The sequence below is a fragment of the Ursus maritimus genome, unplaced genomic scaffold (assembly GCF_017311325.1).
Source record: "Ursus maritimus isolate PB19 unplaced genomic scaffold, ASM1731132v1 scaffold_18, whole genome shotgun sequence".
In the NCBI taxonomy this organism is placed as follows: Eukaryota; Metazoa; Chordata; class Mammalia; order Carnivora; family Ursidae; genus Ursus; species Ursus maritimus.
In genome coordinates this window covers 26,878,285-26,892,934 of record NW_024424230.1, presented here as the reverse complement: position 1 = coordinate 26,892,934, position 14,650 = coordinate 26,878,285, and the positions used below count along the sequence as shown (strand labels likewise).

General features: G+C 39.3%; 1 protein-coding gene across 2 annotated transcripts in view; it reads left to right on the top strand.

Moving 5' to 3' along the window:
* The first annotated feature begins 838 nt into the window (after positions 1–838).
* Positions 839–14,650, top strand: part of HAUS1 (HAUS augmin like complex subunit 1) — a 14,952-nt gene continuing 1,140 nt past the window's right edge. The window contains exons 1-9 of one of the 2 annotated variants that reach the window (XM_008691575.2): positions 839–983; positions 1,766–1,940; positions 6,968–7,103; positions 8,309–8,443; positions 9,988–10,111; positions 10,704–10,769; positions 12,153–12,224; positions 12,465–12,512; positions 13,856–13,916. In XM_008691575.2, the coding sequence (XP_008689797.1) occupies positions 954–983; positions 1,766–1,940; positions 6,968–7,103; positions 8,309–8,443; positions 9,988–10,111; positions 10,704–10,769; positions 12,153–12,224; positions 12,465–12,512; positions 13,856–13,906 (837 nt within the window). In that variant the 5' untranslated portion in view covers positions 839–953 and the 3' untranslated portion in view covers positions 13,907–13,916. Of the gene's footprint in view, positions 1,325–1,765; positions 1,941–6,967; positions 7,104–8,308; positions 8,444–9,987; positions 10,112–10,703; positions 10,770–12,152; positions 12,225–12,464; positions 12,513–13,855; positions 13,917–14,650 lie in introns of both variants that reach the window. The other variant, XM_040632553.1, reaches the window with a different exon arrangement.

Genomic DNA, 14,650 nt, shown 5'->3' with positions numbered 1-14,650 from the left:
GCCTTCAAAGATAAATCAAAACAAGAACATTATGGTCAGACTCTAGCTCTACTACCCAGTCTTGGTCAAGTCATTGAATCCGTGTGTGTGTGATTTTTAATGTGAAAATATGTAGAATAGTGTGTTCTTTTATTTTTACAAGGTACTTGTAAGAATGAAACTAAAATAGGAAAACATAGAAAACTATACATTGCTGTCTGTGTAAATATAGAGAACCTCTCATAGTGTTAACCACAGTGATGGAGGGAGAACTTTAGGGAAGGCAAGAAATGAACGAAAAATGGCTGAGTGGCAGTGACAGTGCCAGCAGTTGGATGCTGTCAACTGTTGTTTTTTTTTTTTTAAGTTTTATTTATTTAAGTAATCCCTACACCCCAGGAGAGACTTGAACTCATGACCCAGATCAAAAATCCCACTGTTCTGATGGAGCTAGCCAGGTGTCCCAACTGTCAACTATTTTAAAACAGTCTCCAGCACATGTAGCTCTTTGATAGTGGAAACTAAAGAATAAGATAAGACTGCTGCAGCTCATATTGCTAGTTACTCTAGCAATAAAAATTTTAAGACAGTGCACTCCTTGTGGAAGAAACTAATATCTGCTCTCCAAAAACAAGTTTCAGGTATTTTTTTAAGACAAGTGATTCAAGTCAGAAATAAAAATATAAGAAAGAAAAAAACCAGCCTGGTTCTAGACGGCTGTCCTGCTCATCTAGGAAATGATACCACCGAGAGCAGAGATAGCCGCGAAGCGGCAAGCGAGAAGAGGCTCGTGGTGCGGGAGCCTTGGACCAGCTTTGCCCAAGGACTCGGAGGCCGGAGTCCTCGTAAAAACTACAACTCCCAGAAATCCCGGGCTCAGGGGGCGGGACCAACGGCGTGTGGGCGGGCCCTTCAGAGCAAGCTGTGAACTTCTCCCGCGAGGAACTTCTCGAGAAGTGGCGGGAGCGGCGGCTATGGAAGCACAGGAAGAGAAAGAGGCGCAGGTGATGGGCGGGAGTGGGGATTTATGGCCTCCTGGAAACGGCATTTTTGACACACTCTCCCCGCCCGCCGATGTCCTGGGCGCACCATGTTTACTTTTTTCCTCCTTCCTACTCTGCTGCTCCATCTTGAGTCCCGCCTTCAGGGTCTGCGAGCCCCACTCTGCTTAGACCCCCGGGAAAGGGCGTTTCCCTTCCTTCCCGGGGCTCTCCTTGCTTCGACTCAGGCTTGGAGAGCGGTGGAGGAGCCCCTTGGTACGAGATTCCTCTCAGCCGACTGGAGTGGGACTTCCGAATCCAAACCCGTTTTCCAGCAAAGCCTCACCGTTCACCACTGCTTCCTAGTAGGATTTTCACATCTGACGTGCTTCCTCATCCAGCATCCCAACTCTAGGTGCCTCTGCGTACAGTGAGGCTTCTGGTGTGTTCAGGGCAACTCATTTTTCAGACTTTGCGCGTATAATAATGCTTTGGCACCTTCATACTAAGCTTTGAGATCATTCGAGTGATGCAGATTACTAGCCTATACTGCTTTGTAGCTTTAGGAAAGGGTGGATTATTTGATTTTCTTCATTGGGCGTATTGTTTTCTGATTTTGTTCATTGGTTGCTCACTTGTTTCCTGATATCTGCTATCTATCTCTGTAAAGAGATAATGTGAAGTAAGTAGGTTGCCAGAATATTTCTAGAGAAACATTTTGTTTGCTTCTGATCACTCTGTCATATTTGCTTCATGCTATTACAATAAACAAATCTTATAATATTTGTTTTTCTTTTAATGGTTAGGTTGCTGCGTGGTTAAAAAAAATATTTGGAGATCACCCCATTCCGCAATATGAGGTGAATGCTCGGACGACGGAGATTTTACATCACCTTTCAGAACGCAACAGGATTCGGGACAGGGATGTCCACTTGGTAATAGAGGACTTGAAACAGAAAGCAAGTGAATATGAAGCAGAAGGTGAGATTAATTACAGAGTTTTGAATGAGATAACAACTCGATGATAACATTTTGTATATATGACATTTTATAACATAACACTAAATAATACAAAATTAATTGTGTGGACTGCTTGTTAGTTTTGCTTTTACTTCACCCAGATTTGCCTCCCACTCCATTATTATAGCCACTTAATAAGCCATAAATTTCATTATAATGTAAATTTTTTTAAAAAAAAGATTTTATTTATTTATTTGACAGAGAGAGAGACAGCCAGCGAGAGAGGGAACACAAGCAGGGGGAGTGGGAGACTAAGAAGCAGGCTCATAGCAGAGGAGCCTGATGTGGGGCTCGATCCCATAAGGACGGGATCACGCCCTGAGCCAAAGGCAGACGCCCAACCGCTGTGCCACCCAGGCGCCCCCATTATAATGTAAATTTTATTAGTACTCTGATACCAAATAGTAACCCCTAAAATATGTGTCTAAACTTAGCCTGACATACAAGCCTTTGGTTTTTCATTTATGTATTTCTTTGGTCTGTTTCTGGTGTCCATGCTTTAGTTATAATGAGCCATCAGGACATTCTGAGGTGGCAACCCTGAACTGCAAGACTTGAAGAATCACATTCTCACTATGTGTTCATGGGATTGCATTAGAATTTTCTGCTGTGCATATGTAGCTTGAAAAAGTGCATTGAAGACACCTGTTGTTTTTATAACACAAACTACACACAAAAGAATTGACAAAAACTTTTCTATGGGTTGGAATATATAAAAGAGGAAGAAAGTGAGACCTACAATTGCCCTGTATTTATTTATGTGTGTGGCATGTGTTACATGCAATGTTTTGAATGTAGTGCAATTTATATTGTAATTCTACTGTTTATGGCATGTTTCCAATTTTCTTTTTTTTTCTTTTTAAAGATTTTATTTATTTATGTGACAGAGAGACAGCCAGCGAGAGAGGGAACACAGCAGGGGGAGTGGGAGAGGAAGAAGCAGGCTCACAGCGGAGGAGCCCGATGTGGGACTCGATCCCGGCACGCCGGGATCACGCCCTGAGCCGAAGGCAGACACTTTAACGACTGCGCTACCCAGGCGCCCCCCAATTTTCTTTTAAAAATTAACATACATACAGCAAAATTGACTTTTTGTTTTGGTGCACTGCTTTTAGCCTATATATTACATTTCTACAACACAACAATACTTTATATACATATTATTTTATGCAATTGCTTTTTAAATCAGGAGAAAAAATATGCATTTATGCTCCTTATAATTCTATAGCTACCTTTCCTGATATTCATTGTTTTTTGTGTGTGCATTCGAATTATTGTTTGGGGTCACCTGCTTTCAGCCCACAGAACTTCCTTTAGAATTTCTTCTAAGTCAGGACCGCTAACAACAAATTCTGTTTTTGTCTATCTGGGAGTTTTTATTTTGCATTCATTTTTGAAAGATAGTTTTGCTAAATGTAGGATTCTTCATTGATAGTTTTTCTCTTGAACATTTTGAATACGTTATCCCATTGCTTTCTGGCCTCCATTGTTTCTGCCAGGAAATCAACTCTTAATCTTATTGGGGTTTTCTTGTAAATAACAAATCCTTTTTCTTTTGCAGTTCTCAAGATTGTGCCCTTACCTTTTGTTTCAGCGTTTTTACTTTGATATGTTTGTGGATCTCTTTGCATTTAGTCCACTTGGGTCTGTTGAGTTTCTGAGTTTTTTGTTGAGTCATTCCTTGGATGTGTAAATTATTATTTTTCAATAAATATGGTAAGTTTTCGGGCATTATGTATTTGCTTTTTCTGCTTCTTTCTTCTGGACTCCCATTGTGTATGTGTTGATATTCCTATGGTGTTCCTTATTTTTCTGAGGCTCTCTCTTTTTTTTTTCTTTTTTCTTTTTTACTTTTTTCCTCTCTGTTCTTCAGCTTCCATAATCTCTATTGCTTTATTTTCAAGTTCACTTATTATTGATTCTGCTACTTCAAAACTATTGTTCATTTTTTTAATCAACTTTTCATTTTAGTTATTGTACTCTTCAACTCTAGAATTTCCATTTAATTTTTCTTTTTTTTTTTTTTTGGCAATTTCTGTTTCTTTTCAGTATTCTCTATGTGATGCAACATTGTCCCCCTATCTTTTCTTACTTCTTTCATCATGGTTTCCTTTGGTACTGTGAACTTGTTCATTGTGGCTATTTTGAAGTCTTTTCTGATAAATCCAATGTCTGGTCATTCTGACAGGGAGTTTCTGTTGCTTGCTTTTTACCATAGGTCATGCTTTCTTGTTTTGCTTTCCTATATATTTTTTGTGGAAACTGGACATTTTAGCTAATGTATTGTAGCAACTCTGAGTACAAGTCTCCCAACACCCCAGCCCCCCGGAACTTGTCGTCATTGTTGTTTTCTTGTTTGTTTAATGACTGACTGATTGTGTTTAATGAAGTCTATTTACCCCTGAGGGTGTTAAGCCTGCGATGTTGCTCCTCACGGAGGCACGTATTTAAGTATCCCCACAGTCACTGTGGGATGTCAGTGGTTTTGGTAGGCTTGTCTTCCTCTCTTTCATGGACCACATCCAACTGTAAAATTCTGCTAATTAACAGCTGACTATTGTTTCCAACAATGCTATGGGACACAAATTGCTCTACAGGCTAATCCAATCAAATTCTGGCACCCTTAAAGGAAAAGTTTTGGAGGGCAGTGTTTGATCTGTGTTGTGACCCAAGGATGGCTCCTCTTACATGTCTTACTTTCTGCTTCTCCCGCGCAAACTAACTAGCCTGCAGTTTAACTTGTGTCTTGACTCTTCTCCCAAATGCTTTTTACTATAACTTACACAGTTCTTGAGAGTCTCTTAGGCTTGGACTTCTCCAGGCTCTGTGGCAAATGAATTCGGCTCCTTTGAGAAGATACTGGGAATTATCTCTTCTATGGCTTGCTTCTTCCTCTGCCCCAAATCTCTGAGCCAGGGATCCGGAGTTGGAGGTAGAGACAATAACAAGCTTTTCTCTGAGTGGCAATGCCAGTGTAGATGCTGAGTGCTTGGGGGACATGGGAGTACAGCAGCCTTATATTCCCTTGGCTTGCCTTTCCTGCTGTGGCATTGCTACCTCATGAGTTGGTACAAGGGCTCTTGGGTCCTGGAATTCTCAGCATGGTAGAAGCTCACCCACAGTAGAGCTTCCGTTCCAAAAACAGTGGCTGAGTGGAGGAAGAGAGCCCATACCTCTCAAACACATTCACCTAGGACTTAGTCTCAGCCACAGATAGCCAGTGTCAGGATGAGAAACATTGAAGAGCAATTCTTCCTGGACAGAAAGCCCTCTGTCTGGGAGCTGTGGGCATGGAGATCCCTGTGTTCCTAACTACAACAGTCTGGAGTGGGGCGTCCGCCTCACTGAACTGGGAAGGAGAAGGAGAGGGTGGTCTTAGTTTAAATATCACAAACTCCCACCTTCCTTACTGAATTTTCATAGATTTTCTAAAATAGATGTTTCTTTATTTGCTGTTTGTCCTTAGGACCATTTCCAGAGGCTTTAAATCATCTGTTTTTTTGTTGTTGTTATTGTTGTTGCTTTTTACGTGGTTGGGTTTCTTGTTTTGTTTTTTACAGTTTTCGCCAGTTTCACTGGAGAGCAGGTATGCAGATCTCCTTGCACTGTTAGGCTGGAAGTCTTAACTCCTGGCCTACTGATTTTTGACAAGGGTAATAAGACAATTCAGTGGAGGGAAGAATAGCCTTTTCAATGACTAGTGCTGGGATAACTGGATATCCACATGTACAAGAATGAAGTTGGACCCTGCTTCATACCATATGTGAGAATTAATTCAAAATGAATAAAAAACCTAAACATAAGAGCTGAACCTAAAATTCAGAAGACAGGGGCGCCTGGGTGGCACAGCGGTTAAGTGTCTGCCTTCGGCTCAGGGCGTGATCCCGGCGTTATGGGATCGAGCCCCACATCAGGCTCCTTCGCTATGAGCCTGCTTCTTCCTCTCCCACTCCCCCTGCTTGTGTTCCCTCTCTCGCTGGCTGTCTCTATCTCTGTCGAATAAATAAATAAATAAAATATTAAAAAAAAAAAAAAGTAAAAAAAATAAATAAATAAAATTCAGAAGACAACATCAGTGTTTATCTTCATGACCTTGAATTTGACCATGGTTTCTTAGCTATGATTCCCCTAAATGCAAGCAACAAAAGAAAAAGTAAATAAATTGGACATCATCAAAATTAAAAACTTTTGTTCTCAAAGGACACCATCAAGTAAATGAAAAGACAGCCCATAGAATGGGAGAAAACATTTGCAAATCATATCTGATAAGGGATTTGTATCTATAACATATGAAGAACTCAATAATAAAAAGATAAATAACCCAATAAAAAGTGGGTATGGGGTGTGAATATACATTTCTCCCAAGCAGTTATAAAAATGGCCATGAAGCCACCATTATTAGACATCAGGGAAATGCAAATGAAAACCATAATTCCACTTCACACCTACAAGGAGGGCTACAATAAAAAGAAAAATATTCAGGTCTTGGGTTATCATTTTATTGATCGTTACTAAATTCTGTGAGCGATTGCTATGCAAAAATAATAGTAATCGCAATAACTGTTGGTGAAGATATGGAGAAATTGATGGTGGGATTGTAAAATCACACTGTCTCTTTGGAAAACAGTCTGGTAATTCCTCAAATGGTTAGACATAGTTACCATATGACTAGCAGTTCTACCCCTAGGTACATACCCAAATATGAAATGAGTAAAGACAGAATGTAGGTTAGTGGTTGCTAGGGCTTCATGGGTTGGGGAGTTGGAATATGATGACTAAGAAATGTGGGGGGTTTTGAAGGGGTGATGAAAATGCTCTAGAATTGATCGTATTGTTGGGTGCACAACTCTGTGACTATACTAAAGGCCATCAAATTGTATACTTTAGGTGGGTGGATTGTATGATCTGTGATAAGATTTCAATAAAGCTATTAAAAATTAAAATAAAACAAACATCTTAGTCACCACAGAACTCTTCTGTCTTTTCAGCCAAGCATCTTCAGAGCCTTCTCATGGAGAGTGTGAATTTTTCCCCTGCCAATCTGTCCAGCACCGGTTCTAGGTACCTGAATGCTTTGGTTGACAGTGCAGTGGCCCTTGAAACAAAGGATACCTCACTAGCCAGGTAATTGTTGTAACAATTTAAATTTCTGTAGTCATATAAACTTTAAGTTCTCGACCAAAGGACTTTTTGTTTCTCTGGGTAATTCTACACAGGAAATTAACAATAAATGCAAAAACACTGAATTTACTTAATTCCTCCTTATCATTGCCAGTGAGTTTGTATAATTAATTCAGATAAACTTGGTGTTTAAATTTTCTTCTTCCAAGATTAGGTTTGTGAAGGTTGGTACTCATGTATATTTGGAAAGAGATTAGTTATCACTTACGTTGCTCCCTGTAAACAGTAAGAAAAGAAGTAGGCTAATTATGTCTGATTAAGCATAGTGAATTTTGGTCCTGTCCCCCCTTCTGCATAGAGTAGGTAAGGATCTTTGTTCCTTGTGACAGGCATCCTACCTATATAATAATAATATTCTTTCCAACAACATTAAGAGGAAACTGAAGCTCAGGAGAGGTGTGTTAAATAACTTCTCCAAGCTGATAAATGGCTGATAAATGGCAGAACTGGGATTCCAACACATTATTACACCAAAGTCCATATGATTACGACCGGTGGCCATTTCTTAGCTAGGACTACCACTAATCAGAGAACTGTATAGCTATTCTACTTAATTGCCCATATAAGGACTTGAAATTAATATATATATTCAGATATAAGAACAGATATAAGATATAAGAACATAAGGCTATATTGCAGCAGAAATATAAACTTGGATTAATTCAGCAGACACCAAATACCAGTTAATACGCTAGGCATATAACCATAGCTATACACACACACACACACACACACACACACACACACACACAGAGGCACTGGGGAAGTAGAGATGGACAGGATACTAACTGTCAGCAAGGACAGTCTGCTTATGGTCAAACAAGGGAGATGGGTACGTAAAACCATAGCATAGTTTGACATCTGCAACAATGCAAGAATGTACCAGCTACGCACAGAGAAGGGGTAGTGAGTTCCAGAATGGGAGTAAATCTTATTTGAGTTTTGAAAGACAAATGGAAATTTGCCTGAAGAAGGGCTTTTCAGGCGATGGGAACAGCATATAAAAGATGCGTAGAGAAAAAAATGCATAGAGGTATGAAACTGTGATGATAGAAAAATCCACATAGAGATAAATTCATTGTTAGAAATGAGGAATAATTGTCATTATTGTCCTTAATGTCCATTTATGTGACCAGATTCTTTTTTAGTTTTATCCCTGCAGTGAATGATTTGACCTCTGATCTTTTCCATACCAAGTCCAAAAATGAAGAAATCAAGCTTGAATTGGCAAAACTTGAAAAAAATCTAACTGCAACTTTAGTGTTAGAAAAATGTCTACGAGAGTAAGTAACTGAGTTGGAAGTGGTGACAATGTTTATCATAAGGGCAGTGACAGGATATTGTCAGATTTGGTTTTGGCGGTAGATAGGATTTAAAACAACACATTAGGAACTGGGGTCCATAAATGGTTTTCTAAGTAAAAAATGACGTGGATGTAGACTTGGATGTTGGGTATAGGCTTTCACCTTTTACTTCGTACAATTTTTTACCTTTTTTTTTTCTCCTTTACAAATAGTCTAGATTTGTGGGGTTTTTTTTTTTTAAGGATTTATTTATTTATTTCAGTGAGAGAGTGTGAGCAAGGGTGGGACAGAAAGGGAGAGAGAATCTTAAGCACACTCCCCACTGAGCGCAGAGCTCAATGCGGGGCTCAATCCCTCCACCCTGAGTTCATGACCTGAGCGGAAACGAAGAGTTGGATGCTTAACCAACTGCGCCACCCAGGCGCCCCAACAAATAGCCTAGGTTTTATAATTTTGAAAATGTATGTGAACTTTTTTTTCCTTATAAGTTATGGTGCAACCTAAAGTCACATTATATTTTGTTTCCCATTCTTATTAGAGCTCTGGTAGCGCTCTTTAAAAAAAAAAAAAAAGATTTATTTATTCATTTTAGAGAAACAGAACGTGTGTGTGCATGTGCGCATGCAAGTGGGGGGTGGGGGGCAGGGAGGGTTATAAGGAGAGAATTTCAAACAGACTCCCCACTGAGCATGGAGCTTAATGCAGGACTTGATCTCACGGCCCTGAGATTATGACCTGTGTCAAAATCAATAGTCAGGGGGCGCCTGGGTGGCACAGCGGTTAAGCGTCTGCCTTCGGCTCAGGGCGTGATCCCGGCGTTGTGGGATTGAGCCCCACGTCAGGCTCTTCCGCTATGAGCCTGCTTCTTCCTCTCCCACTCTCCCTGCTTGTGTTCCCTCTCTCGCTGGCTGTCTCTATCTCTGTAGAATAAATAAATAAAATCTTAAAAAAAAAAATCAATAGTCAGATGCTTAATCAACTGAGCCACCCAGGTGCCTCTAGAGCTCTGGTATCCTCCTGATGCTCTGGACCTTCTTTAGGTCCCTGTTGCCCCTGAGATTAGATGCTGTAGATCAGGAATGTGGATATGCACAAGTAATTTAGTGATGTGTAAATTTACTTCATATACATATTGAATATGTATATGCAAGGCACTCTATCATGTCCCTTTTAGGAAAGAGTTCTTTGGGACCTCCATAATTCAAATTGGCTTGGATATATTAAATCACTTCTTTAAGCAGCTGGTTTACTTTCTCCAAGAATAATTGGCATAGATTAATCTTAAAATTACTTAGTGTTCCTTGAGAAAAATTCCAGGTGGCAACATGGTGGTGGGGCGGGGGAAGATGACTTGGAAGAATACACGGTAGCTAATCTGGAATATAAAATATATGGGAGAAAATCCAGCAAGTATATTACTAACTTTGGGCTAATCCAGAGTTGAATCCCAAAAGTAGTGGAATTTCTTCTTTATAATAATTCCACTGAGAAGAAGAGAATGTTTTCAACTTTACTTTTTAAAGGGATCTAAAGAAGGCCGAGTTGCATCTGTCTACGGAAAGGGCCAAAGTGGACAATCGTCTTCAGAACACAAGCTTCCTAAAAGCAAAGTCGGAGGAGTTCAGGTTTGGAATCAGAACTGCGGAGGTGTGTATGAAGGACTGAATATATTTAGTTCTCTTTGTTTTTTTTTTTAAGATTTTACTTATCCATTTGAGAGAGAGAGCATGAGAGGGGGGAGAGTCAGGGGGAGAAGCAGACTTCCTGCTGAGCAGGGAGCCTGATGGGGGGCTTGATCCTGGGACTCGGGGTTCATGACCTGAGCCGAAGGCAGATGCTTAACCGACTGAGCCACCCAGGCGCCCCTGTTGAATTCTTTTCAGACTTCTTGTTGACCTTTGTCCTCACAACTAGGCAGTATTATTCCTACCTTTTTGCATATAAGGGAACTACGGAGATCAGTGACTTGCCCAAAGTTATGTAGCTGCTTCGCGTCGGGTCCAGATTCACATGCAGGCAGCCAGGTCCCAAGCCCAGACTCTTGGCACTGCACCCACCTTGTGGCAGATCTATGACTATTTGAAATGACCTGCATGCTGCATAAAAGTGCTTAGATGCATGTATAGTTTTTCACATATGATTTGTAGCTTCTCACCCCTGTGTTATATAATGAAAATGTGTCATGACGGTCACTTTCAAGATACTGTTTTTAACCGAACTCCCTTTTTTGGAATTACAGGAGCAACTTTCAGCCAGAGGCATGGATGCTTCTCTGTCTCATCAGTCACTAGTAGCACTTTCAGAGGTGAGCTTAGTTTAACCCAGTTTAGCGTTCTTTAAAATCTTAGCACACAATCTGCTTTTTCATTTTTTCTTTCTGTAGAGCTTTGTTCACTATTGAGCTGTTTTTCTTTATCTCTGTACTTTATGTTCACTAGTATTTATACCTTTATTACTTGGTTAGCTGTAACTATCCTCACGTTTGTTTGGTTTCCTTTATTACCATATGCTAGAAACTCTTTGCTAGAGTCGGTTATATGTTATTGATTTGTTTATAAAATAAATTTATTGAGGGATTATGTGCTAACCATCTAGGTCCTTTTCTTCTCTTTCCACTTATAGTAAAAATGCAGGCCTGAAAACTCTACAGAATGCAATTCTAGGTTTTTAGGTTGTATGAGTGTCTCATTTATTTTGGTGGGAAGGAGAAAGAGGGGGTTTTGCTTTGTTTTGTTTTATTATTATTTATTATTTTATTCTTAACATTTTTTACACTTTAATTTTTGGAATCTAAGGTTGAGTTCATCGGTACATATTTGAGATTCTAATTGTTCCCTTACATTCTGATTCCTCTTAATCACATTATTCTTTTTTTTTTTAAGATTTTATTTATTATTCAACAGAGATAGAGACAGCCAGCGAGAGAGGGAACACAAGCAGGGGAAGTGGGAGAGGAAGAAGCAGGCTCATAGCGGAGGAGCCTGATGTGGGGCTCGATCCCATAACGCCGGGATCACGCCCTGAGCCGAAGGCAGGTGCTCAAGGACTGCGCCACGCAGGCGCCCCTAATCAGATTATTCTGTACTCCTAGACAGCATACTTAGATCCTATTCTCTCTCTTTTTTTAAAGATTTTATTTATTTATTTATTTGAGGGCGAGAGAGGAAAGAGAGAGCGTGAGCAGGGGAAGGAACAGAGAGGGAGGGAGAGGGAGAATGACAAGCAGAGTACGCTAAGCATGGACCCTGAGATCATGACCTGAGCCAAAACCGAGAGTCATACGCTTAACCAATTGAGCCACCCAGGCACCCCTATTCTCTTTTTTTAAAAGATTTTATTTTTAAGTAATATCTACATCCAATGTGGGACTTGAATTTACAACCCTGAGATTAAGAGTCACATGCTCCATGGACCTAGCCAGCCAGACGCCCCACTAAGATCCTGTTCTTAATAAATGGGGGTTTAACTTTGCTCTTTTAAGCATCTTATAAGGATTATTTCCATTGGAAGTAAGCTTGTTATTCATATATCTTTGACCCTCATTTGACCTATTGATACAATTTGATACATTATTTAAAATATCTTCATGTTAATGCTTTATTATGTTTTATTTCAGAAATGAACTGTGTTTAGTTGCATTATGAATATCTCTGTCACTCTGTGACTCTTGTGTTTTTTCCACCCCCAGAAATTGGCGGAACTAAAACGACAGACTATACCTTTGAAGAAAAAATTGGAGTCTTATTTAGATTTAATGCCGGTAATTATTTTTATAAACTTAAAAAAAGTCATCTCCAGCTTTCCCCAAGGATACTAAATGATCATAAAATACTAGGTCCATGTTTAAGGATTTATTTAAAGTCCGCTAATTTCAGTATTGTATGTTCACTGGATACACTTCTGTAAGGTTTTTGCCTTTTGAAAAAAACTGTTGCACTTTTTCTCCTTGAGTCCTGGGTGATGCAATATAACCTCTTCTTGTTTTATTTTTCTTTAAAAGAACCCGTCCCTTGCTCAGGTGAAAATTGAAGAAGCAAAGCGGGAATTAGTAAGTAGTTCCATTTTTTTCTTCTGATTTTTTAAAAACAAAGAAAAAACTGCTGATATAACTAAAGCTCCCTTCATCTGTCTTCTTTTCTTCCTAATCAGAGGTAAACCACAGTCCCAAAGTTGCATTTTTTTAAAAAATATTTTTTGTTTTCTTGAGTCAGCTCTACACCCAATGTGGGGCTTGAACTCATGACCCTGAGATCAAGAGTCACATGCTCTCCCAACTGAGCCAGCCACGCACTCCACCATGTTTTTTTAAAATACTTTTTGGATATATATATATATTTCTTTCCATAAAACATGCATAGTAATTTTTTATCTCTTTTAAATTTTTGCTAGATTTTCCTGGCTGGAAAAGGGGGGTCAAGAGACATAGAATATTTTAGGCAAAAGAATTAACAAAGGTATAAGAGCTAAAAAAATGGAGGATTTGCCTAAGCTTTGGCAAGTGATGCACTCCAGCTGCTTAGGAGTATACAGTGGATGGTAGGGCTAAAGATGATCAATTGGTTTATGATATAAAGGATCTTAAATATAAAGAAGTTTGAACTTGGAGGCTCTAGGGGACCACTAACATTGCTATGTGTTTCTTTATTTTCTAAGCTAAAGAGAAATGTGATCAAAGTTGTGCTTTTTGGTTAGGACAATTCTTTAGAAAGATTATTCTGGAATCAGTGTATAGGGTGGATTAGAGGAAGGAAAAAGAAAATTGCAGAAACTGGTTAGCGTATTTTGACAAGGGGAGAAGTAATGAGACAGGGGCAACGAAAGTGGGAAAGAGGTGACGTGAGAGAAGTTGCAGAAGTACTTTGGTCAAGCAGTAGATGTCGGAAAAATGGGTTCATGTATCTTTATACTGATATAGCGACTCATCTCTCTAAAGGGTTTTTCCCCCTTGAGGTGTTTATTAGAATTAGGAGTCTGAAAACTTTTGGGGTGTGGAGGATAAGGGAGAGATACATAAGCAAGAAATATCTGAGAGCATATTTAATATTTATAATGGTATTTTTTTAATTTCTTTTTTTTTTAATTTTTACTTATTTATTTTAGAGAGAGAGCACACTAGTCAGGAGAGTGGCAGAGGGAGAGGGAGAAAGAGTCTTAAACAGACTGCTCACTGATCATGGAGCCCGATGTAGGGCTCGATCCCACAAGCCTGAGATCATGACCTGAGCTAAAATCAAGAGTTGGATGCGTAACCAACTGCATCACCCAGGCACCCTTAAAATTCTGTTTTAATGTTTTTCTTTTTTGCTTCCCTTACTTAAATAACACTAGAAGTTCAAGCACCTGTTTTATGTCCTTATTTATAGAATTTATGGTGTTTCTTTCTTCCTTTAGGATACCATTGAAGCTGAACTTACAAAGAAAGTAGACATGATGGAATTGTGACCAGAGTCAAGTAAGCTTCGTCTTCCCTAACAGAGTACATTGAATAGGACTTGAAAGAATTGTTTTCTCTTGGCCTTCCTTAATAACTTTGCTCCTGTGTTCTTAGAGGAGATAATAATGTCACTGTTGATGAACAGTGGTTTCTGGTTATATATTGCATTTCTGTGCCCAAATACATAGTTTTCATATTAAAAAGCTTTGTGGGTTCTCTATGTTGCTGGCAGTTAAGTGTCCCTCGCTGGGTCTCTTTGGTGAACATTGTGACATTTGTCATGCTGTCACTCATGAGGTCAGCTAAGTGAAGAGAAGAGTTCTGCAACTTGGTTATGTTTCTCCCACTCCTCCCTCCAGGGCTCTGCTGTCATTCCTTCTGATCAGCTCACCTGCCTACCTCTAAATGTTAATATATGCAGGAATTTAGTTTATGAAAGAGTTGACCTTTTAAATCAGTAGTGGAGAGATGGATTAATTCAACAAACAGTGCTAGATCCTTACTTCACGCCTTATGTTGGGATAATCCCAAAGATCAAAGATTTAAATATTAAAAAAAAAAAAAAAAGATAGTGAGAGGAACCATGAAGAAGCTTCAATGTTTTGACTCTTAAATAATCGTAGAGTCAGTAACATGGGTCCCAAATCCAGAAACCATAAATGAAATGATAGAAATATTTGAAATTTCAGAAATATTAAAAATTCCTGTGTGGTAGAATCTTGAATAAGTAAAATCAAAGGACTTCACAAATG